Here is a 22035-nt window from a genome sequence, read left to right on the forward strand (position 1 = left end):
TTTAATGGATGTTGTATATATAAAAGTCAATTTATAAGTGATTTTTTTTTATTAGAAATGACAGAAAGAAATGTGAGATGATAAAATAAAATACAAAAAGTACAAGAGAGAACAAGAATACTAGGGGATCTATTTGTGGTAGTTTGATTCGACAAAAGGCATCTTGGTGACAACAGCCTTTTGTACCTTGTTTCTGACCTTGACGTCGAGTTCAGTACCCTTCTTGTGAGATCCGTTCTTGACATAGCCAATGGCAATGTTCTTCTTGAGGATAGGAGAAGGACAGCCAGAAGTGACAGTACCAATGACTTCACCCTCCTTGTTCAAGATCTCGGCACCACCACGAGCGGGAGCACCTTCAACAATAAGACCAACACGACGACGAGAGACACCACCCTTGATTTGAGGCAAGATGTGTTCGGCACCCAAGAAACCACCAGTTTCACGACGAGATTTGGCTAAAGAAGTATGTCAAGCTCTTGCTATTCCATTACACACATCCACACACACACACAACTTACGAATAGTCCATGTCAAACCAGCTTCAACAGGAGTAGTAGTTTCATCCAAATCGTTACCGTACAGACAGAGGCCGGCTTCAAGACGAAGAGAATCACGGGCACCGAGACCAGCCATCTCGACATCGGGATGAGCCAGCAACTTTTCAGTGATGGTGACAATCTCCTCAGTAGGAACAGAGAGCTAATATACATTCAATTAGATCATATCCATCTCCAGCACTCTGCCATACTCAACCTACCTCGAAACCATCTTCACCAGTATAACCCGAGCGAGCAATGTGGCAAGGAACACCAGCAACTTCCATATGCTTACCGTGCATGAAACTGAAATCAGCCAAGCTTTGACCGACCAAAGTCTCTAAAGCAGCAGCAGCCTTAGGGCCTTGAATAGCAATCAAAGAGTGATCAGTAATGACATTGAACTCAACCTCGCCACCCTTCTTTTGGAATTCAGCGAGATGCTTGCGAATGTGAGCTAAATCCTTATCAGCACAACCAGCGTTGGAAACAACGTACAAACTGTCTTGATGTTGCATGACAATAGTGTCATCAATGATACCACCTTGTTCGTTGGTGAAGACGGACAAAGTACCTTGGCCCACAGGCAAGTTTTGTAAATCGGCAACAACAAGAGTTTCAAAGAACTTGTTGCGGTCTTTACCAGTCAGACTATTAGGCATTGAGATCAGCCTTTTGCTGTCAAGACACTTGATTTGAAACTTACCGAGATTGGAGCATGTGGGAAACATCAAAAATGGAAGCCTTCTCACGGGTATGATGATGAGAAGCCAACATACCCATATTAGAGTATTGAACAGGCATGGCATAGCCAGCAAAGGGAACCATCTTGCCACCATGCTTGACGTGGAAATCATACAAAGCGGTCTTTTTAATAGGCTAATCATACAGTTAGTAATTTTCCCAGGGGAGGATCTCTAATTCAAATACCTCGCTATTGGCAGCAGCAGCATAACAGCGCTTTGTCATAGGACGAGTGACAATGGAAGCAAGGGTGGAGCGAGATAACTTTGTAATGAGCATGATGTTCTATGTGATTTTGTATGGAAAAAGGGAAAACAAAAAAGAAACAAGAAAGAGAAAACAAAACCAGATGTTGGCGTGTTTAAATAGAGAGGAAGGGAAGGAGGGTATAATAATTTTGAAATCTAGTTTTTTTTTTACGCATCTTCTATAGGTCATAAAACTTGACTCGGTGGAAAATGAGTTGGCCTCTTAAGGTAAAATATAAAGTTTTTCTTTTCCAAATGTTTTTTATTTTGAATGTTAAACACTGTTCATCCACTTTTTCAAGTCTGCGAGTTTTCGGTTCAACTGTTCTCTGTCACTCTCACTTTGAGCGTATTTCAGCTTGATTTCAATCACAAGAGTTTCCATATCTTGTAACTGATCTTGCAGTTCCGCATTTTTCTGATTCAGGCTTTGATTTTTCAAGCAAAGCGCCTCCATGTCAGACTGCACTTGGTTCTCGATTTGGCTTGGAATCACATCCAGCACTCGTCGTAGTTCAACCGCTTGCTGTTTTAATGCGTCATTTTCATCATGCACTCGCGCTAATTCCAGCTTTTTCGAAATCAATTCTTCTGCGACCAGCGCATGTTGTTTTTTCAATGTGTCATTCTCCGTTTCGACTGATCTGTTCTTTTCTGTTAGATGGCGGTTCTTTTTTCGTAGGGACTCTATCAGCGTTGCTTCTGTATCCGCCTTGGCTGTTTCAATTTGATAGTCTCGGGCCAATTTATCTAGCTTGCGATGCGATATCTTGACATCAAATGACTCGCATAGTAGATCAGTAATGTTGTCCTTGTACACTGTCAACATGTCGTCCTTTAAATAGGTCACTAATGCCTCAAAATCCAGTGACAGAATTGTGCATTGATTCTTGTACAAAAGCGCAAGGCCTATGCGAAACAAGCAATCCACACCTTCAGTAAACAGCGTATCATAGATTCGATATACCACATCCAACGGGAACTTGTAAGCGAACAGTGTCAAGAACCATTGCGAGGCATACATGTTGGAGCGCACACCTTGCTCGTTGAAATGTCGATGAATGTGGGGCAGGTGATCCAGCAGTAATCCATCAAACTGGTATAGTCTTTGGCGTAATAGATCCAATTGAGGCGTGTAATGACCTCTGAGATGATATTTCTGCATTAGTTGGACCAAAATGCAAAAAGCTTCTTCCTCTGGCATCTACACACATCATCAGGCTTTAATTACTGAGTCCTCCTTTTTTCTGAAATCACTTACATGCAGCAGTAATGGTCCAGCTACAAAGGCGATGCCTTGACAGTAACCCACTTCAGGATCATAAATGGAATATGCTTTCACCACATTGAATAATGCCTCTTGACCCACATGAGATTGAAAAAACGGATGCTGAGGAAATGTACGATGTAGATCACGGGTGATGGCTTTTTCATATACAGAGTCCTGCTTTAATAACTGGATGTAATCGTCTTGGAGTCCATTGTCAGTCTTTTTGGCTAGTACTGGCCAAATGGTGCCTCTCAAAGCGGATGGAATGCCATGTTGTACCTGAATCGATAGTAATTTGAGATTTGATTGGTTGAATTGAGGAAAATCTGAAATCACTCTGGACCAAAATTCTAAAATGTTGTGTTTAACATGTGTTTTCTTGATCTATTGTACGAAATCATAGTTACCCCAATCGATAGCTTCGTCTTCTGCTTCTTGGCATTCTTGTTCTTCGTCTTCAGTGATGGGTGGTGTCAGTAATTTCTCATCTTGCTCTGAATCAAAGGAACATGTATCATCGTCGTCTGAGAATGTAGCTAGTTTGTTGATAATCTCTGTGTCATCATGGTGTTTTGAATTGTCGATGAATGTGCTTACAAAACGAGTAACTGTAGTGGTAGTAGCATTTGCCGTTGCTGAAGTCATGGCGGATATATGTATATAATTCAAAAGTGAAAGAGAAGAGAAAAAGAGAGAATCTCAAAAGCAATTAATTGAATCAAATATTTATAAATAAGTTTTTGTATTACTAGATTCATGTCGCATACAAAAGCACTAAAAAAGGCGGGGGCTGTGATAGCTAGCCATTTTGCTGGTCCCTTACATTTGGATAATCTCCAATTGAGTCCTTTCCTTGACAACCAATTTAGATATCCATGACAACCAGACCCATTTTCCCCTTTATAAACTATGACATTTATTGTCCCCTTCAAAGAGAAAAGAAAAAAAAAAAACTAAATTTACACTTGAAATGATGCGTGTTTTGAATACAATCAAGGTAATGAGGTTTGCATCCTCTATACAACCTGCTTAAATTGGAAATTACTCGTGATTAAAGCCGCTTTTAAACTTTTTCATATAGGCGGCGCACTAATGAAATGATATACATTTAATTTGAAAATGCCAAATGTGAATAGCAACAAACAACAATGCCATTTATGTGATTCTCTGTACATTTTCTTGTCCATCGTGGTGGCGCCAAGTATCTACGTATACATACTATTGAAGCAGGGCATCTAACTCGTGCTTTTATTAAATTCAAGGAGTTGAAAGGAGGGGCCTTTTTAACAAACAGGTTGTTGTAAATGCTAGATTGCAGAAATTCAACTATTATTAGGCAATTGTTATACGGCAGGTGGTGGTGGCTGATTTGAGTTTTGATTCTGTAAATGACTTGTCGAATTGAATTCATGGATAACTTTCTCCGTAACATTGATACGAGTAACAGCTGTATTGCCTTGAGCAACTGGCGCCACTTTCAAGTCCTCGTTTTCAGCCTTAAATCCATTGTCTATCCAATAAGTGCTCAAGTATTTCAGTGGGCCTCCATGTGTAACTACTAAAACTGATTGATATTGCTTCTTTTGAGCATCCTCAGTTATGAAATTCCAAGCGGATATGGCTCTAGACCGAAACGTCAACTCGCTCTCCCCATCATGGTTGGAAATAAATTGATCCATGCTTAGACCTTGTTGTTGGGATTCGGAAAACAAGTATTTGAGTGGTTGTCGAGATAGCTTACCGAAATCTCTTTCACGCAAGATGGCTAGATACTCGATGGATACATCTGGTGAGTGATGAGCCAAGATGGCAGCCGCTGTCTATACGCATGAGGCGTATTGAGCTATTTTTATATATATATTGACACGCTCATGCATGATCAAAGTTTACCTGTTTACAGCGTTTCAGATCACTGCAGTAAACATGGTCATACGATGCCGCTTTGAGACGTTCGCCACAACATGCTGCTTGGTTTAGTCCATTTTTATTCAGCTCTGTATCTATACACATACGTGTCATGTCAGCTGGGTGTTATTTAGGCACGACGTGTTTGTGAATATACAGTATAGGGGAAAGCCAGTAACAAAATTGGCTGATTTTAAAAATTGGGAAAACTCCACAGCATAATCTCGTTTTTTCATTTTCCTTTTTTTTTTAAAAAAAAGTCCTTGGAGGAAAAATCCCCAAAGGATGAGTCTCTGAAAAAGAGGTGAGTCTCTGAAAAAGAGATAAGTCTCTGAAAAAGAGGTGAGTCTCTGAAAAAGAGATAAGTCTCTGAAAAAGAGATAAGTCTCTGAAAAAGAGATGAGTCTCTGAAAAAGAGATGAGTCTCTGAAAAAGAGATGAGTCTCTAAACAAGAGATAAATCTCTCTAAACAAGAGGAAAGTAAATTCTCTCAAAATGAATCCAACCTCTTGTCGAAGCTGTTTCAGAGTAACAAATCAAGTCAAACTTCAGGGAGATGGTTTAAATATGAAAACGCCATTGCAAGTATACAACATGCTGAAAGAAAAAAGCGCAATTGACCTACTTCATGTTGCAAAACATGACGCATCGAGGTAGGTAACCATTGGAAGCAATAAACAGGGTTTTTCTCTTACCTTTGCTGGAGCGTTGCCTTCTTACACTTTTCCAATCATGTTATGGCCTCTGTTTTCTACAACACCCATGACTCCACGGGCTTGAATATTGGTGGGTTGGTTTGTACAGTGAAAGCAACAAACAAGAATGGCATTACCACAACGTACAGCCAAGTTGATATGGTGCGTTTCTTGCCTACGTCTCGACCACGAACAATCATCCAACCTCCAGAATCAGCCTCTCTACCTCCAGAACCAAGAAACCCACAGCCAACAACCACAACAAAGTGGAAAAGGTACGTAAAACCCAAAGCCCAATGCATAAATTTTGTTGGATTTCATATTTATCATATTTACTTGATTGCTTAGAGTCTTTGAAGAAGGTTTGAAGCTTCTTGAAAATGAACACGCAACAAAGAAGGCTCGATTGAATGAATTGGACAGTCGAATTAAGGAACTCATGGAGAAACGTCAAAGCATTTTGTTGGGAATTGAAGACTTTGAAAAAAAAAAAAGGCTCGCAAAAGAAATCATCTCTTGAATGTCCTCTGATCATCCGTCTCACTTTGAACATTATTACGGGAATAAAAACGATGCTTTGGATATGAAGATATTTGGAGTAAAAGGTTTAATTTGCCCTGTTAAGAAGACGATAACTATTATTTATGATTGAAACAAATAGATATTGGGAGTGTTTGTGTGGTGAATGTAGATGAGAGAGGGGAAAAGTGAAATCAGCAATTATTCATGGGGCAGCTTCCTCTTCGAAACAGCATGAATGTCCTCATTACATATCTGTATATCTTCATGTACAACATCTTCCTTAAATGTCTATTTTTATGACCATCCTCCTACTGTTACCCATACCTAGTGTCTATCCTTGTTCACATTACAGCATTATCAATCTCATTCCTTATCTCTTTTTTTTTTGCCTGAGTTGCATTGATGGCCATGTTTTAATGATAAAAATTGTATTTGACTTATTGAAAATATTGTTAGATAAAAACAATAAGGCTAAAACAAAATTCAAAATTACTGATTTATTAAATGAGATGTGTAAAGGTATAATGTAATTCAATTAAGCATCGTGTTATCAATTGCAATGAATTAAACCTCTTTTTATCTTTCATATTCGTATTTGAACGATAGTTTGTTTAGCACTAACAAAGAAATTGAATTTTGTCTCTCAATGATTGTATTTTTATTAATTTTGAAATGCCAAATGTGAATAGCAGCAAACAACAATGCCATTTATGTGATTCTCTGTACATTTTCTTGTCCATCGTGGTGGCGCCAAGTATCTACGTATACATACTATTGAAACAGGGCATCTTGCTCGTGCTTTTATTAAATTCAGGGAGTTGAAAGGAGGGGCCTTTTTAACAAACAGGTTGTTGTAAATGCTAGATTGCAGAAATTCAACTATTATTAGGCAATTGTTATACGGCAGGTGGTGGCGGTTGATTTGAGTTTTGATTCTGTAAATGACTTGTCGAATTGAATTCATGGATAACTTTCTCCGTAACATTGATACGAGTAACAGCTGTATTGCCTTGAGCAACTGGCGCCACTTTCAAGTCCTCGTTTTCAGCCTTAAATCCATTGTCTATCCAATAAGTGCTCAAGTATTTCAGTGGGCCTCCATGTGTAACTACTAAAACTGATTGATATTGTTTCTTTTGAGCATCCTCAATTATGAAATTCCAAGCGGATATGGCTCTAGACCGAAACGTCAGCTCGCTCTCCCCATCATGGTTGGAAATAAATTGATCCATGCTTAGACCTTGTTGTTGGGATTCGGAAAACAAGTATTTGAGTGGTTGTCGAGATAGCTTACCGAAATCTCTTTCACGCAAGATGGCCAGGTACTCGATGGATATATCGGGTGAGTGATGAGCCAGGATGGCAGCCGCTGTCTATACGCATGAGGCGTATTGAGCTATTTTTATATATATATTGACACGCTCATGCATGATCAAAGTTTACCTGTTTACAGCGTTTCAGATCACTGCAATAAACATGGTCATACGATGCCGCTTTGAGACGTTCGCCACAACATGCTGCTTGGTTTAGTCCATTTTTATTCAGCTCTGTATCTATACACATACGTGTCATGTCAGCTGGGTGTTATTTAGGCACGACGTGTTTGTGAATACACTTTACCAACATGGCCTTGCAACCAACGCTCATTGTTGGCGTCTGTATTTCCATGACGAACCAAAGTAACTTGTAACGGCATTGTCCAAACAAATGAAAGAGATGCAAAATGACTAAAGATGCCTTTGAATCTCCTTTTGTAGGATCATTTTTGCCTTGTTTGATATTGTAGGCCATTGACATGGCATATCAAGGATGAAAAAGATATTACTGCAGGACAAGTCTGGCTCCATAGGTTGCCATAGCAACCTGTACCTTGATTTCAGGTACCAAGCATGTTGATGAGGATTTCATGAGATGTATACCATTACATTTTGTGTGACTTACGGTTGAACATCAGAGTGAAACACGATGCCCTATATAAACGCGATTGTTTTCTCCTCTTACTACCAAACAACAAATGGCAGACCAACAACAACAAGCTGGTAAAAGGAGCCTTTTGTCTCGTCCATTGGACTTGATATACTTTCTCTACTTTGCCAGTCATATCCCTGTTACCTTAGCTATCGATTTTCAAATCTTTTATCCCCCTCAATGGGTTCCTCAAGTACTCAAGGATGCTTTGAAATTCTATACTGAAACTTACAAAGATCCCTTCATGGGAAGCTCAACTCCTGTATATTGGTTTTTGAGCTTCGTTGTATGTGAACTGTTTGTTCAGTTGCCCTTCTTTTTCATGGCATGTGCCGGCCTTGCCAAAGGTAAGCTGACGCATGTTGAATAGGATTGAGAAGATATTGACATTTGCTTGTAGATTCCAAATACATCCGTCTTCCTCTTGCCAGTAAGTGACATGGCGTGAGACTGTCGATCAAGGACTCATTGATTGCTCCATAGTTTATGGTGCACATGTTGCTACCACTGTATTGCCAACCATTGCCGAAGTTCTATTCAACGAAACATTGAACTTGAACACCACTGAACGTCAAACATTGATTGGATTCTATGCACCTTACTTTATCTTGCCTCTCATTATGACAGTAGATTCATTCATTCGCATCAACAACTATCTGAAAGTAGATGTCTCTGCTAAAAAGACTCAATAAATCGGTTGACTCTGTACTATTACTAGTGAATGTTAATTTCTGAATACCAGCAAACAATGGATGTGGCAGGATTCAAAGGGGAGCATACTGTAGAGGGGACGATGCAGGTTTATACATATATTTTACATTGGATATCAGAGGATTAGCATTTGATAGCTAGTTCTTTTCATCTTGTTTCAGCTCTTCCTCCTCTCCTGAGAAAGGGTTTACTGGATATATGTTGATCATAGGTGGCGATACTAGATTGTTGATTTGTAGACGAACATCGATTTGAGAAAACATGCTGATTGTCTGCATACACGTTTCTTCGTCCAAAATGACAGATGGTATCAACGCACCAGCGTCCACAACTTTGTCAGGATTGGGTTCCTGCAGCGTCATTCGTGCCAAACTGTCCAGAGGATCTCCACTTTCATCGACCTCGTCGTCGTCATCCTCGCTGCTGTAGTCGTCTTTTGTAACTCGCTCTGCGTACATCTTTTCCTCGTTTCTCATTGTGACAGGAACACCTCGTTTCCAGAATATATTTAATGACAGCTTTGTCTTGTCAAAGTCAAAACGAGATACCGGCAAGTCCTTCAAGTGGATGCGTTTTTCAAGGCCGTATTCAGGCACACATACTTCGTATGTTTCCTTGGAGGTAGTAATGACATCCGCTTTTGTGTATACAGGGCCGTTGAGTTTCTCAACCATGGTCAAGTATCTACATAGGTAAATCATAATGTCGCTGTTTTGTGCATTCTTGGCGCCATCCTTCTTAGTGTTGCATTCAAACGCTATTTTCTGCAGCATCTTTTTGTTGTATGGGCAAGGCATTGCTACATTGAGATGAAGCTTATCAGTGTTGCACGTGTCGTTGAAACTAATTCCCAATACTCTACCTTTGTGGTTATTGTCATTGGCGAGGGCAGTTTCCAATATGCGGTGCACAATCACATCAGCATAACGACGGATGGGCGACGTAAAGTGAGTGTAAAAAGCCTCATTCAAAGCGTAATGATGGAATTTGGCGATATCAAGAGATCCTGAGCAAAAGTACTTTGCACGTTGCATAGTTCGAATAGCCAAGATCAAGAGCACATCTTTGACATCTTGATTGTTGACACTGTCAAAGGACGACTGGAGGGAGCCAGCACTATGGCCATCGAAATTGAGGCCAAGCACCTCTGTAACCTTGATAAATTCATTCTATTATGCACGCATGTCAGTAGTTGTTGCTCGTTTGAAATAATCAATATCAATCTTACCAGTCTTTTTGACAGTGGATACTCGTGTCTTCTTAATAAAGCTTCGTCAGGAAACGATTTTGCGATTTTGTGAGCAACGCTAATATTAGCAAGCAACATAAACTCCTCAATCAAGCGATTTGCAGCCTTGGCCTCAAACTGGGAAAATGAGATAGGTTCGCCCTTATCGTCCAACATAAATTGCAGCTTGACAGAGTTCATGGAAAGAGACCCACCGTCGTATCTTTGTTGACGCATTTGAACAGAGAGGTTGTGTAGCATTAGAATGTCGTTTGAGATGGCATAATCATCATGGTTGCCAAAAATGTCGACATCGACCGGCAAAATATCACCTTCAATCACTTGCTGAGCATCATCGTAAGCAAGTTTTGCACAGGATCTAGCAAACAGAGTTGATACACAGTTCTATCGCTTTGAATTCATACGTCTTACTTTATAATCGTCTTTCCAAACCAGGTATCCACAGGCTTGCCTTGCTCGTTCATCTTCCAGATAACAGAAAATGCAAGCCTATATTCGATATTCTTGTGTGTCAATACAGAGTCAGTGTCTGCACTCACAGCTAGTAGTATACCTTTCAACACCAGGATTGAGACTACAAAGCTCCTCACACAAAAGCGACGGCAACATAGGGATTACCGAATCAACAAGGTATGTACTCGTGCCGCGAGCTCTTGCCTCTGCATCAAGGGCGGTATTGCGCTTGAGAAAGTAAGAAACATCCGCAATATGGACACCCACTTCAAAGAACCCATCCTCCAGCTCTTTGATATGAAGAGCATCATCCAGATCCTTGGCTGTGGGGGGATCAATCGAAAACACGCGCTCGTTTCTCAAATCTCGTCTCAACGCGTACTCTTTCTCAGGTATCGCCCAAGGTATAGGTGGCAGACATCCAAGTGCAACTGGCGTGAATCCAGTATCGATAATACAATTGTTGGTGATACTGGCTTGTCTCTCTGTGAACAAGTCGCCAATAGGCCCAATTTCTCTTTCAAATTTACCGCTTGGGCGTCTGTCTGTTATTTGCCACCGCAAGAGCGAGACCTATACATAAGTACATTGATATGAGGATTCAATGTATGAATGCGCTACCGCATGCAGATTCCTACCGAGAATAAATGTGTCTTGAAGTATTCTTCATTGGCGCCTAGTTCTCGGGGAATATCTCGGCCTCGAAGTTTGAATATGGGCACGCGCCGATCAGTTGGCTTGAACCAAGCTATCGCAAGTCCATTTTGCTGCCTCTCTTTAGCGTTGCTTTTGAGTTCATCCAACACTCCTGGTTCCTCTGAGAGTATAGTTCTATGCAGAGAGAGAGAGAGAGAGAGAGAGAGAGAGAGAGAGTCAACTCCATCTGGTTGTCCTCATACAATCGGAGCTTTAGATGCTTACCCTGTGTAGGTGGCATGGGGCGCCCTCTCCAAAATACCAACAACATGACCACAGTATACTGGCTTGTGGTCTTCTCCATCAGAGTCTTCTGCGCCTGCATCTGCTACTACTGTCTCTTCTTCCTCAATTGGATCCTCAAATTGCTCGGGCACCTTTTGATCTTGCTGCTCTTCCTGATCTCGCTTTGCCTTTTGACGCTGCAGATGCATCTCCTTTCTCTTGCGCCGACGTTCTTTACGCAGCTCCCACACCTCCTCAACATCTACCAACTGCACTGCTACAAGGTCCCCATCCATGGCTCTGTTTTTGTCATGAGCACCTCCAATGTATATATCAAAATCAAGATCGTCGGACTTGACATAAGCATCTATTGGATTCTTGGTGAGACACATAATGCCTTGGTACAATGTACCTTGTTCAATGCCTCTTTCTATATCCAAAGGATTCCAGAAGGGCAGGAAGAACGTTCTTTTGTTATGTGAGTTTCTGTCCCAAGGGTGAATATAAGGTGGCGCCGTTCTCTCTGTGCCATTGGATTAGCACATGTCATGTTCATAAATGCATGAGGGGGCTTACTGTTTGCTTTGGGCTCCTTGATTTCGTCAACTGGAGCACCAATCACCCAATCTTCATCGTTTGAATCATCTTCCTGATGCCTAGCATAATGATTCCAAGCGTTTTCTTCGTTCTTTGTAACTGAAAAGTCGACTAAATTAAGAGTTATTTCTGGCGCAGGTGGCTGCTGTTGATCTGCCTTTGTAACTACAGGCGTAGCATCAGGGCTGTTCTCCATCTTGGTCTCAGCATGCTTGGCTTTAGGCCTTCTACGTCGAGGTTTGGGCACGATATCGTCCATGTGTATTTTTGGTCGATTGTTGTTATTATGACGTTTCCAGTTTTGAGTGCGAAGTGTGGGCCGTTGTTGTAATGATTCCTCTTGATCAACGGGACGTCTTCTCCAGTTGTCTGAATCATCAGCCTTAGATATTGCGTGAGTCTAAAACACAAGCAGGGGATTTAGAGTGAGAGACACTTGATGCGCCTTTGCTATAGTTACATTTGTGTGGCCATCCATTGCTCTGATGTTTAATTGAACAGATAGTGTTTTAAGCGAGAAAGAAATGCAACAATCTTGTGTTTTGTGGGCCAGGAAATAAAGCAGTCGACAGCAAGACTCAACAACAGAGATGATGATTTAAACTCACTACAACGATTGCCAAAGTAGATGCATAAAACACTTTCAAATATACTGAAATTGCTGTAGTGGATTCATATGGGCGCGTCTATCAACATGTAACTGATGAGCGCAAAGAATGTCATGTTGACATTCGACAGCTGACACACATCAATTTTAGGGGGGGGGGGGAAAGCCCTTCGTCACACCAGAGTGATGAGAAGGCATTGAGGGCAGCTATTCATCAAGGCCCAACATCGATTTTGTCTTTTACATTGTCCTGGTAACGCCAATCTACCGGCTGTTGCTGGCTGTATCATCTCGGAGAGAGAGGCTTTGAAAACGATTTATTCATACATCTTCTATATTCTTTAATCTTTGTATGAATAAGGACGTGAAAATAAGCGCATCATTCCAATTAGACTGGCGATTGCTGGTCAAATCCCAAAAAAATGGAGTGTGAGTGGGTATAATGCGAGAAGGACCCAACTGGACGCTGGATGCTTCACGCTGTGCTTGTCGGTAATCATCTACTTGCGTTTGTGAGAATAGCATGTCGTCTAATCTTGTCATGGCATTCATTCTCGACTCTTCAGAGGACCAAATGTTGGCAGCGTTCCAGTCTCTTTCATTCAGCTTGGTGATGCGCAGCTTGCGTTTGGATTGCTGTAAGGATTTGGATATGGCCAGTGCAGTCTGAAGTTCGTCGTCTAGTTTATCCTCTCGTCGTTGATTTACTTCAGGTACGCGGGATGCATGAATGATGACCTGATTGGAGAAATCCTCGTCTTCCTCATGCATGTCATGGATATAAGCCGTGAGTTGATGTTCTGGTATTTTTGGTGGCAATGGTGATGATGCGGATGATGCGTTTTCTACAGGTGTAGTTGCGGTTGCTGTCGTTGCAGGCACAGGCATATGGCCCCATCCAATCCACTGCAATTTCTTGAGCAACTGAGGAAGAGACATCTGATTTTGCCTGGCACATTGTTTGACATGTACAATTTTCTGCTTGAGCGTGCGATTTTCAAATGGGTCAACTTCATGACAGACTGGACAGAGCTCCAACGTGCTGAGAAAAGGTACATGTTGACCAGCAAACATGGACTTTTGGTGTTGCTTTTCCAGCTCATCGGCGGCATCAAGACACCTATTGATATGGACTTGCCGTCTAGTAGAGTTGAAATGTGTTAGATTCTTGCCGCAAAAGACACAGTCGTCAAATTCGAGTTCTTGTTCCAGTTGAGGTGTGCTTTCAATGGATATACACTCTTCCACATGCTGTTGTCGAAGATAGCTTGATTTGACAGATGTTAGATTCTCGCTACATATAGGGCAAGCATAATCGTCTAGGCTATTTTCTTTTGACGTTGAGCTGCTGTCTTGAGGATTGCCATTTTGAGTGCTTATGCCTAGCTCTGGTGGTATCGTTTCTTCATCCTTTATGATGTCGCAGAGTAGCGGTTCGTTTCCACATTCTAACTTTGGTTTTTCGAGGCAGCAAGCTTTTTCTGATTTGACCTTCTCGTCTTTGGCAATACAGTCTTCCGGCTTGATGGTATTTACAGGTAATTCTTGGGACAATGGTTCTGGCTTGATGTCGAGTAACAATTGCTGCGAAGCAGGGTTGCTACGATTGCCAGATCTGGACAGAGATAGAGGCGTCTTTCTCTTTTTAGAGGGGTAATTTGGATCCGAAGCAAACAGTCGTTTCAGTGACAAAGAGCAATGCGATTGAGGAGGCGGGTCATTTTCCATGTTGACTGACTATATTGCAAACAATGAACAAGGGAAATGCAGAATATGCTTCATGAGTATAGCGTACAACGGAGTTCCATGCTTGCTTTGATTCGTTGTTCGACTGGTCCGGGCAAAAAGGTTTTTCGCTTTACGTGGATTCGAGGCCGCAAAGCCAAAAAAGCAAATCCAATCATACAGGTGTAGTGAAATCCTCCTCTTCTCTTTGACAGATCTTCAGCAACCATGGTCAAGTTCATCAAGGCTGGTAAAGTACGTATCAGAACCAACATCGATCGATTTAGACAGATGATCGACCACCATGGATGGATGCACTTATCACACATGCCAACCATCTCCATGATTTCCACTCAAAACTCAGTTCTCACACATCATTGTTACATAGGTTGTCGTTATTTTGCAAGGTCGTTATGCCGGCAAGAAGGCCGTCGTCGTCCGTAGTACGTATTACAATACAACAAGAAAGAAAGGAGCTGTGCATGGAATGTATGTGCTGCTGTGTGCTGTCTGTATATCGCATTGAATCAACATTCGGACTCGATCACATTTGAACACGAAACTACCAACAATCAGAGACACTCGCCTTTTGACAGATTGAATTATCTGATCGTTTGCACCGCCATCACCACCACCACCACCACCATTATGTCAGAGCACAGCACACGTACATTTCATGTCGGCTCTTCTCATACTATAGACAGTACATTAGATTCTAACATGCCATTTGCTTCCTTTAGACCACGATGAAGGAACCAAGGATAGACCCTATGGTTATGCCGTCGTCGCTGGTGTCGAACGTTCTCCTCTCAAGGTCACCAAGGCCATGGGTAAGAAGAAGACTGCCAAGCGTTCCAAGGTCAAGCCTTTCGTTAAGATTGTTAACTACAACCACATGATGCCTACTCGGTAAGTTTTGTAGAAAATTTGGACTTTAGAGGTGGTAGATCAGGATGATTAACAACAGCGTCGTATAGTTACGGTTTGGAATTAGAACAAATCAAGGGTACTGTCTCTGCTGATACTTTCAAGGAGCCCACTCAACGTGAAGATTCCAAGAAGGTCATCAAGAAGCTTTTCGAAGAACGCTATCAAACTGGTAAGAACAAGTGGTTCTTCAGCAAGCTTAGATTCTAAGCAAAATCTATATTTACAAATAAATATATATTCTGTCATCCCTTTCTTTTTACGAATTGTGAATAAACTGTGAAGAAAACATATCTATTCCTTGCCCTTGACGCTTATGGTTTTCTACATGCATGTTGATCTGTGGATGGTGTCGACTTTAAACAGTGGTGTGCACGTTTTCTTGGACAAGACATGCACTATTGGGAATATGTACCATACTGTACTTTTCTTTAGAGTTTAGAGTCAAGCAAATCAGCCAATGTCTCTGATAGTATGCCATGGCTAAAGGATCACTTTACATTTGACAGGCCATTACATAGCCTGTAAAATTCCTGTTTGTTTCCATGTAAACAAATGCACAAATAGATTTTCAATTCGGGAATCAAAACGCCTATCGATGCCATTGTTCTCCCTGAACTCGATGCGACTCCAGCGTTTACTGCTATCACACTTCGCTTTGATCCATTGAACCAGAGTTGATTTGTGATTGCCAAATTATGAGGTCTAACTTCCTTGAACCGGACACTACCAGAGAACAATGATATACGGGCCGGAAGAGGATCAAACTACCAGCGGATTGGCAAATTTGCAAACAGACGCAACAATTAAAAGTGTCAAATCTAATTAAATGAATGAAGCCTTCTCTTTCCCTGCACATACAAGTATGTATACATCCATCGCTATACTATCCATCTAGTACTAACCATCCATCGTATAGCTATGTCTCGTGTTCCTTCAGTTCTCAACCCCACCGAGGAGGATATCCAACTCCTTTTGAGTGCTCAATGCCACATTGGTACCAAGAATGCCAACACCCGTATGGCTCCTTATATCCACAAGCGTCGTGCTGATGGTAAATACGATCTGTTTACTCAACAGATGGCCCAGTATACTTATATTATCTCAATTGAACAGGTATCAACTTGATCAACATTGGTAAGACCTGGGAGAAGCTCATCTTGGCTGCTCGTATCATTGCTTCCATCGAGAACGTAAGTGAAATTTTTTTTTATGTGTGGGGTTCATTTGCGATTGTGGATTCTGATGTGTCCTGTGCTTGTATAGCCTCAAGACATCGTTGTTGTCTCTGCTCGTCCTTACGGTCACCGTGCCGCTCTTAAGTTCGCCAGATACATTGGTGCTGAAGCTATTGTTGGTCGTTATACTCCTGGTACTTTCACCAATTACATCACCCGTTCTTTCCGTGAACCTCGTTTGGTTATCTGTACCGATCCTCGCTCTGATTTCCAAGCTATCCTCGAAGCTTCTTATGTTAACGTCCCCGTTATCTCTCTTGCTGATACTGATGCTTCCCTCAAGTTCGTTGATGTTGCTATCCCCACCAACAACAAGGCCAAGCACGCTATTGGTTTGATCTACTGGCTCTTGGCTCGTGCCGTCCTCCGTCTCCGTGGTACTCTCGACTATGAGACCGCTTGGGACGTCATGGTCGATATGTTCTTCTACCGTGATCCTGAGGAGATCGAGAAGGAGAACGCCGAGGCTGAGGCTGAGGAGGGTGATTTCGCTGCCTCCGCTGAAGCTGCCACTGGTGAATGGGCTGTTGAGGGTGAGGCCACTGAAGGTGTCGCTGGTATTGCTGCCGCTGCCGACTGGTCTGCTCAACGTACTACTGACTGGGCTGATGAGACTGAAGCTCCTGCCAACTCTTCTTGGGAAGCTTAAATATAATCTTGTTTTTTTTTCATAGAAATAAAAAAAAGGTCTTAAATGTAATACTTTTTTTTTTTTACTAAAATATAAATGAATAAGGAGTCTTTATTTTTGTAAGGAGATGTTATCTTTTTTTTTTAGTGTAGATGTACCTTTTGTTTGGATGATGTGTATTAAATAAGAAAGTAAAGCTCTTGTAACACTTGAAATATATTAACTGGACAACAAAGTTTTTTCTCTTCTTTTTCCCTTTCTTTTTCCTTCTTGATTCTTTATACTGAACACATTCCTCTCCTTACCATTTCATAGAAAACTACTACTCAAATCATGTCTAATAACAACAATGATTTTGGGAACCCTCTGAAAAAGTTCAAATTGGTGTTTCTCGGCGAACAAAGTGGTATGGTAGATGGCAGTTTCATAGAGCAGTAACATCTCATTCATCAGGCGACCCTAGTGGGAAAGACATCGCTCATTACTCGGTTCATGTATGATACATTTGACAATACGTATCAGGTAGAAAAACATGAAATCAAGAGAGAATTCAGGGGCTGAAATTGAATGGTTTGTTTTCAGGCAACTATAGGTATCGATTTCTTGTCAAAAACCATGTATCTCGATGACCGAACTATCCGCCTTCAGCTATGTAAGACGGCACAGTGGATATCTACATGGCCTGTATTAATTGATTGTTATTTTGTACATTAGGGGATACTGCTGGACAGGTAACTGATGCCGACAGGAAGGGATTGGTTACATGTAAATTAAACTGGCCTGTTTATTTTACAGGAAAGATTTCGTTCTCTGATCCCAAGTTATATTCGAGATTCCTCTGTATGTGTTGTTGTTTATGATATTACCAGTAAGTTGGTTTGTGTAGTTGTGAGTATTCAGGGACAGCCGAACGAGTAACCGAGTGTCTTGTTTAGATCGAAATTCGTTTTTAAATACTTCCAAATGGATTGATGATGTGAGGGCTGAGAGAGGAACTGACGTGATCATTGTGCTGGTAGGAAACAAGACTGATTTGAACGATAAAAGGTAAAATTTGGGTGTGGTTCTCTTCATGCAGTATGTGTGTATATATGGTAATGTTGCTGTTATCAATATATAGACAAGTGACAGTGGATGAAGGAGAGAAGAAGGCAAAGGAATACAACATCATGTTCATAGAAACTAGTGCAAAGGCCGGATACAATGTGAGTTTTCCGTAGAGGTCTCTTGACAACGTTTATTCTAATGAATTGGTGTCTATAGGTAAAGGCACTGTTTAGGAAAATTGGGCATGCATTACCAGGAATGGAGAGCCAGTCTGAAGATGGTCAACGAGAGACGTGTAAGTGGTGTGGTTGATGTCGAAGGTATTTGCTGAAACTTAACGTGGTTTGTGTAGTGACCAAGGTGGATTTGACGGATACATCAGCTAGAAAAGAGGAAGTGAGCTCATGTGCATGTTAATTTCGTAGTTGCTTTCATTTATGTACACAGTTAATTTTCAGGAGATGTGTTCTCTTACATACTATTCCATTTCTTGTGATCGTGCAGGATTTACCCTTTTACTAAGCCATTAAATGAAAATAATTTTGTTTTGCTAGCAATCATGCAAAATCCTTTGCATTTAGTAATACTTCCAAGCAGAATAAGCCAGTAATCTCATTCGAGAATGACATGCAATCTTGAAAAGGGTGGCAAATTTGCGTTTCGAATTGGATTACATTTGAATGAGCAATTGCGAACGGTTACATTTACTATATTTTTAAAATGTTTGAAGAAAGTTGTAAGGCTTAGTAAAGCTGAGCTATATTACTTTTCTATTTCGTCGCAATCACTTTGTTATAACTTCAAGAGCATCGATTGCATTGATAAAAAAAGGCATCAGTGATTTTGCCACCAACCAGCAACCAGAGCAAGTAAAATCTTCGCTCAGGGTCTGTTCCAGATTGGCCAGATTCTGAACAAAATCGACTCAATCTGTCTATTTTGCTGCATTCGACTATATGAAATGTGGTGATCATTCCATGCTTCTTAATTCATTCTAGAAATACTTTTTAAGGCGCTTCTAATGGTGTAAAGTAAGATAGATGTTTGGAATAAACTTATTGAGCAAGTTCAGAAAATATGAAATAAGGTTTCTGGCCAAAAAGTCGAAAATTTGCATATAAAGATCCCACAAAGATGATTTTAGAGGTTGCATTGGATCGATAGAAACATTTTGATTTGCTATATACCATATTAAAAGTCTTCATTATCAAGGTGAAAAACGCGATCGTTTGATTTTCAATGAAAACCATGAGGGGTACCTCATGCTTTTTAGTCGAATTTTGGCCATGATTTTTTGGTACCCAAAAAGCTAAGCAAAGGTGCCAGGAAGTTGGTACTAGATGAGAGCAACACTTTGTTGCTATTCTGGTTGGTGTAAACCACTTCTAACGCGAGAAAACACGGCTCAAATGCATCCAGATTTCGCTGTGATTTTACACAGTTTCCAGTAGTAAGAAGCAATACAGATATGCTGGCTACACCTACCTGAATTGCTCCCGTAGATAGAGTTACGAAGCATCGCAAATCAGTTGGATCTACTGCTACAGATTGCTTACGGAGGGCTCTCTTGTCATAGTGATGAAAGATTAAAAAGCAAAGTCTCAGTAGTACATATTAGTAAATTAGTTGGACATGCTTCTTGCAAGAACCTGCTATTGGGCACGAGGGCTTGAATTGTTTTTTTTTGACACTAAGAATGTGAACTTATCATAGATCAACGCCATGGATGCATACAAGTTCGCTTGGCAAACCATGTAGGCAAGCCTGGATCAGAGTCGGGCCCGCTTTTACCTTTGGTTACCATTCTCGGTGATCTCGAAAAACTCTACATTTATAAAAAATTGATGGGTTTCCTGAAACGCTATTAACAGGCATGGATCTGTGAGGGAGACACTGCATATTACAAACAAACTACACATAGAGCTTACGTCTGCTCCCAAAGCGGCTAAACCTGCCTATTGCTGTAGCCCTCAAACGTAACTGTATATTATTTGTCTCTCGGTAAAATGAATGTTGGCATAATGATATACTTTGCTGATCCTGTTGTCAAACATTTGCCGATCAGTCAAACGTGGAGTGAAACCAGAATGTATGTCTAGATCGTCGCTCCACACAAACAAACAACATCTTCCACAGATGTTTCAAACTAGGATACTCTTGGCAGAACGATTCCCCTCCCAATTACGCACACTGTTATTATATGATTTAACTTCCATCCAAATTAAGAGGCGTGCCACGAAATCGGAGCAGCAAAGCCAGAAATGACACGACTCTAGCCTAAATTTAGATGTACAACCATAAAACAAACAATAAGCAAGAGTACAGATTCTTGATTTAAACATTAAACGTGGATCGTCAACATGTCTATTGTACCACATCACTATTGCTTTACGCAAGCAAGGGCTATTCTTTGCAAAAAAAAAAAAAACCTTTACATTTGATGCCATCCATTTCGGATTTATTGCTGTCTCCGATTGTGATGAGAAAGGGCCAGGTCCGTGAATTCGAATCTATAATTAAGTTTTGAATCTGGTCTACCATTTCTTTTTTCTTTTTCTCTCTTTTTTTCAATTCAACAGCTACTACGAAAGAAGATGGTACGTGCAAACCTTCATTGAGCCGAAAAAATCACTGATTAACGCAATCTTTTACAGGGCTGCTGTAGAGGCGATAAACCTAAATGGAAGCGAGAAATCGTTCCTGATCATAAATTTGAAAATGTTGATCTCGATGCATTTTACAATCCATCTTGCTGTTCTCGCTTTGGATACATGTTTGTTTTTATCCTAAGTCTCAAATCCTTTGCAGTCTACGTAGCAGATTTATGGACAGCTGGTAAGTAGTAACAATAGCAGCAGCAGCAGCAGCCCCAATTATAGTAATTTTCATTAATGACAATGATATAGTATCACTTTTGGTTATTGGACAAACGACAGTGACACCTGCTATTCCAACCGAATACTCCAAATGGATCTTTTTTGCTTGTATCATGGTCTCTTTTCTCTTGCTGCTATGGGACATGCTCAAAGCTCGTCGTATACTCAAGACACATGACATTTCATTCGCTTTCACGTCAGTCATTGCCAATCGCTACCTGTCCATGAAAGATTACCGTTATTACTGCTTGTTTCAATCCATCAATTCCAACAGCAAAGGGATCGACAACTATGCCTTCTTTATCTTTTTTCAACTCAAGGGCTGGAAGCGACTCTTGTTGGCGGAAGCACCTCGTCAAGTCATTAACGTAGTGACATTGGAAGCACTGGCACCTGAATGGCTCAAAATTCACAACGGATCTGTCAGCTTTGACAACGAGGTGTTGGGTGAAAATTTGCTGCAACAAATCTTGACAGGCACCATGGCATTTTCGGTACTGGTCTTTGCCATTTCATTCATCCTGGTTTGTGTTGCTGCAGTGTTGTATATTCCTCTGTTTTGTCACATTCGTGGAAATCTGAAAGAGTACTGCTGTCATAAAGTAGATAAACGCATCAGTGAAATTCTGCGCAAACAAGGCCGCCGTCCAGCAACAAGTGCAACAGGTAACAGTCGTGCAGTGGCACCAGAGAGCGAGTCTTTCATTGATGAAAGCGAATTCTACAAACGACCCTTGGCTGCTACAACTCCATCATTGCCATCATTTGCCTCACCATCCGCTTATGAGTACGAAAAGGCATCTTATTTTCAGTCTCCCATGATGGCTTCACCTGGTTTACAACATCAAACAAGTACGCCTCTCAGTGAACAACGTCTGTTGAACAATAATGATGATGGATATTTCGATGAATATCAGAGTAGTACGGACGGATCGGGTGTAACTATCAATCAGCAATATCATCCTCGACCCGTGGCACATCAACTGCCGTATCAAAATCGCTCTTATGGCTACTATGCACCGTTAAATGATGCCAGTTCGCAACGCACACACACAGCCAACAATAGCCCTGTGCCATCATCCACATGTTTAAATGGGCAGCGTTATCAAAAGAGAAACTATCCTCATGGCTATTAAGAAAAGCCCTCCCAAATCAACATCC

General features: G+C 41.1%; 12 protein-coding genes across 12 annotated transcripts; 6 read left to right on the top strand and 6 right to left on the bottom strand.

The window, feature by feature from the left end:
* Window positions 1-129: 129 nt before the first annotated feature.
* ATC70_011933 (uncharacterized protein) lies at window positions 130-1562 on the bottom strand (the record flags this gene model as incomplete). The annotated part of the gene is made up of 5 exons (XM_064831116.1): window positions 130-458; window positions 522-702; window positions 761-1190; window positions 1246-1418; window positions 1470-1562. The coding sequence occupies 5 exons, from the start codon at window positions 1560-1562 to the stop codon at window positions 130-132; spliced, it is 1206 nt and encodes a 401-aa protein (XP_064687984.1).
* Window positions 1563-1805: 243 nt separating this feature from the next.
* Window positions 1806-3446, bottom strand: ATC70_011934 (uncharacterized protein; the record flags this gene model as incomplete). Its single annotated transcript, XM_064831117.1, has 3 exons — window positions 1806-2735; window positions 2793-3151; window positions 3209-3446. The coding sequence occupies 3 exons, from the start codon at window positions 3444-3446 to the stop codon at window positions 1806-1808; spliced, it is 1527 nt and encodes a 508-aa protein (XP_064687985.1).
* Window positions 3447-4144: 698 nt separating this feature from the next.
* On the bottom strand, window positions 4145-4820 carry ATC70_011935 (uncharacterized protein; the record flags this gene model as incomplete). Its single annotated transcript, XM_064831118.1, has 2 exons — window positions 4145-4621; window positions 4692-4820. 2 exons carry the CDS (start codon window positions 4818-4820, stop codon window positions 4145-4147), a joined length of 606 nt encoding a protein of 201 aa, XP_064687986.1.
* Window positions 4821-5301: 481 nt separating this feature from the next.
* Window positions 5302-5922, top strand: ATC70_011936 (uncharacterized protein; the record flags this gene model as incomplete). Its single annotated transcript, XM_064831119.1, has 3 exons — window positions 5302-5360; window positions 5414-5677; window positions 5751-5922. The coding sequence occupies 3 exons, from the start codon at window positions 5302-5304 to the stop codon at window positions 5920-5922; spliced, it is 495 nt and encodes a 164-aa protein (XP_064687987.1).
* An 898-nt stretch (window positions 5923-6820) lies between these two features.
* On the bottom strand, window positions 6821-7620 carry ATC70_011937 (uncharacterized protein; the record flags this gene model as incomplete). The annotated part of the gene is made up of 3 exons (XM_064831120.1): window positions 6821-7297; window positions 7368-7477; window positions 7545-7620. The coding sequence occupies 3 exons, from the start codon at window positions 7618-7620 to the stop codon at window positions 6821-6823; spliced, it is 663 nt and encodes a 220-aa protein (XP_064687988.1).
* A 318-nt stretch (window positions 7621-7938) lies between these two features.
* Window positions 7939-8584, top strand: CLU1 (Intracellular distribution of mitochondria; the record flags this gene model as incomplete). Its single annotated transcript, XM_064831121.1, has 3 exons — window positions 7939-8239; window positions 8293-8322; window positions 8376-8584. 3 exons carry the CDS (start codon window positions 7939-7941, stop codon window positions 8582-8584), a joined length of 540 nt encoding a protein of 179 aa, XP_064687989.1.
* Window positions 8585-8740: 156 nt separating this feature from the next.
* Window positions 8741-12301, bottom strand: ATC70_011939 (uncharacterized protein; the record flags this gene model as incomplete). The annotated part of the gene is made up of 9 exons (XM_064831122.1): window positions 8741-9402; window positions 9466-9772; window positions 9832-10210; window positions 10264-10341; window positions 10406-10878; window positions 10944-11136; window positions 11227-11749; window positions 11803-12223; window positions 12284-12301. 9 exons carry the CDS (start codon window positions 12299-12301, stop codon window positions 8741-8743), a joined length of 3054 nt encoding a protein of 1017 aa, XP_064687990.1.
* A 450-nt stretch (window positions 12302-12751) lies between these two features.
* Window positions 12752-14158, bottom strand: ATC70_011940 (uncharacterized protein; the record flags this gene model as incomplete). Its single annotated transcript, XM_064831123.1, has 1 exon — window positions 12752-14158. The coding sequence occupies one exon, from the start codon at window positions 14156-14158 to the stop codon at window positions 12752-12754; it is 1407 nt and encodes a 468-aa protein (XP_064687991.1).
* Window positions 14159-14383: 225 nt separating this feature from the next.
* On the top strand, window positions 14384-15292 carry ATC70_011941 (uncharacterized protein; the record flags this gene model as incomplete). The annotated part of the gene is made up of 4 exons (XM_064831124.1): window positions 14384-14410; window positions 14544-14598; window positions 14896-15064; window positions 15133-15292. 4 exons carry the CDS (start codon window positions 14384-14386, stop codon window positions 15290-15292), a joined length of 411 nt encoding a protein of 136 aa, XP_064687992.1.
* A 619-nt stretch (window positions 15293-15911) lies between these two features.
* On the top strand, window positions 15912-16969 carry sge1_6 (Global transcription regulator sge1; the record flags this gene model as incomplete). The annotated part of the gene is made up of 4 exons (XM_064831125.1): window positions 15912-15945; window positions 16002-16136; window positions 16199-16275; window positions 16349-16969. The coding sequence occupies 4 exons, from the start codon at window positions 15912-15914 to the stop codon at window positions 16967-16969; spliced, it is 867 nt and encodes a 288-aa protein (XP_064687993.1).
* Window positions 16970-17284: 315 nt separating this feature from the next.
* ATC70_011943 (uncharacterized protein) lies at window positions 17285-18415 on the top strand (the record flags this gene model as incomplete). Its single annotated transcript, XM_064831126.1, has 9 exons — window positions 17285-17357; window positions 17415-17473; window positions 17534-17603; window positions 17666-17682; window positions 17747-17819; window positions 17887-17998; window positions 18072-18156; window positions 18215-18293; window positions 18351-18415. 9 exons carry the CDS (start codon window positions 17285-17287, stop codon window positions 18413-18415), a joined length of 633 nt encoding a protein of 210 aa, XP_064687994.1.
* A 2177-nt stretch (window positions 18416-20592) lies between these two features.
* On the top strand, window positions 20593-22010 carry ATC70_011944 (uncharacterized protein; the record flags this gene model as incomplete). Its single annotated transcript, XM_064831127.1, has 3 exons — window positions 20593-20595; window positions 20653-20833; window positions 20905-22010. 3 exons carry the CDS (start codon window positions 20593-20595, stop codon window positions 22008-22010), a joined length of 1290 nt encoding a protein of 429 aa, XP_064687995.1.
* Between the last annotated feature and the right edge of the window lie 25 nt (window positions 22011-22035).

Source organism: Mucor velutinosus, assembly GCF_035048745.1.
Source record: "Mucor velutinosus strain NIH1002 chromosome Unknown tig00001567, whole genome shotgun sequence".
Classification (NCBI taxonomy): domain Eukaryota; kingdom Fungi; phylum Mucoromycota; class Mucoromycetes; order Mucorales; family Mucoraceae; genus Mucor; species Mucor velutinosus.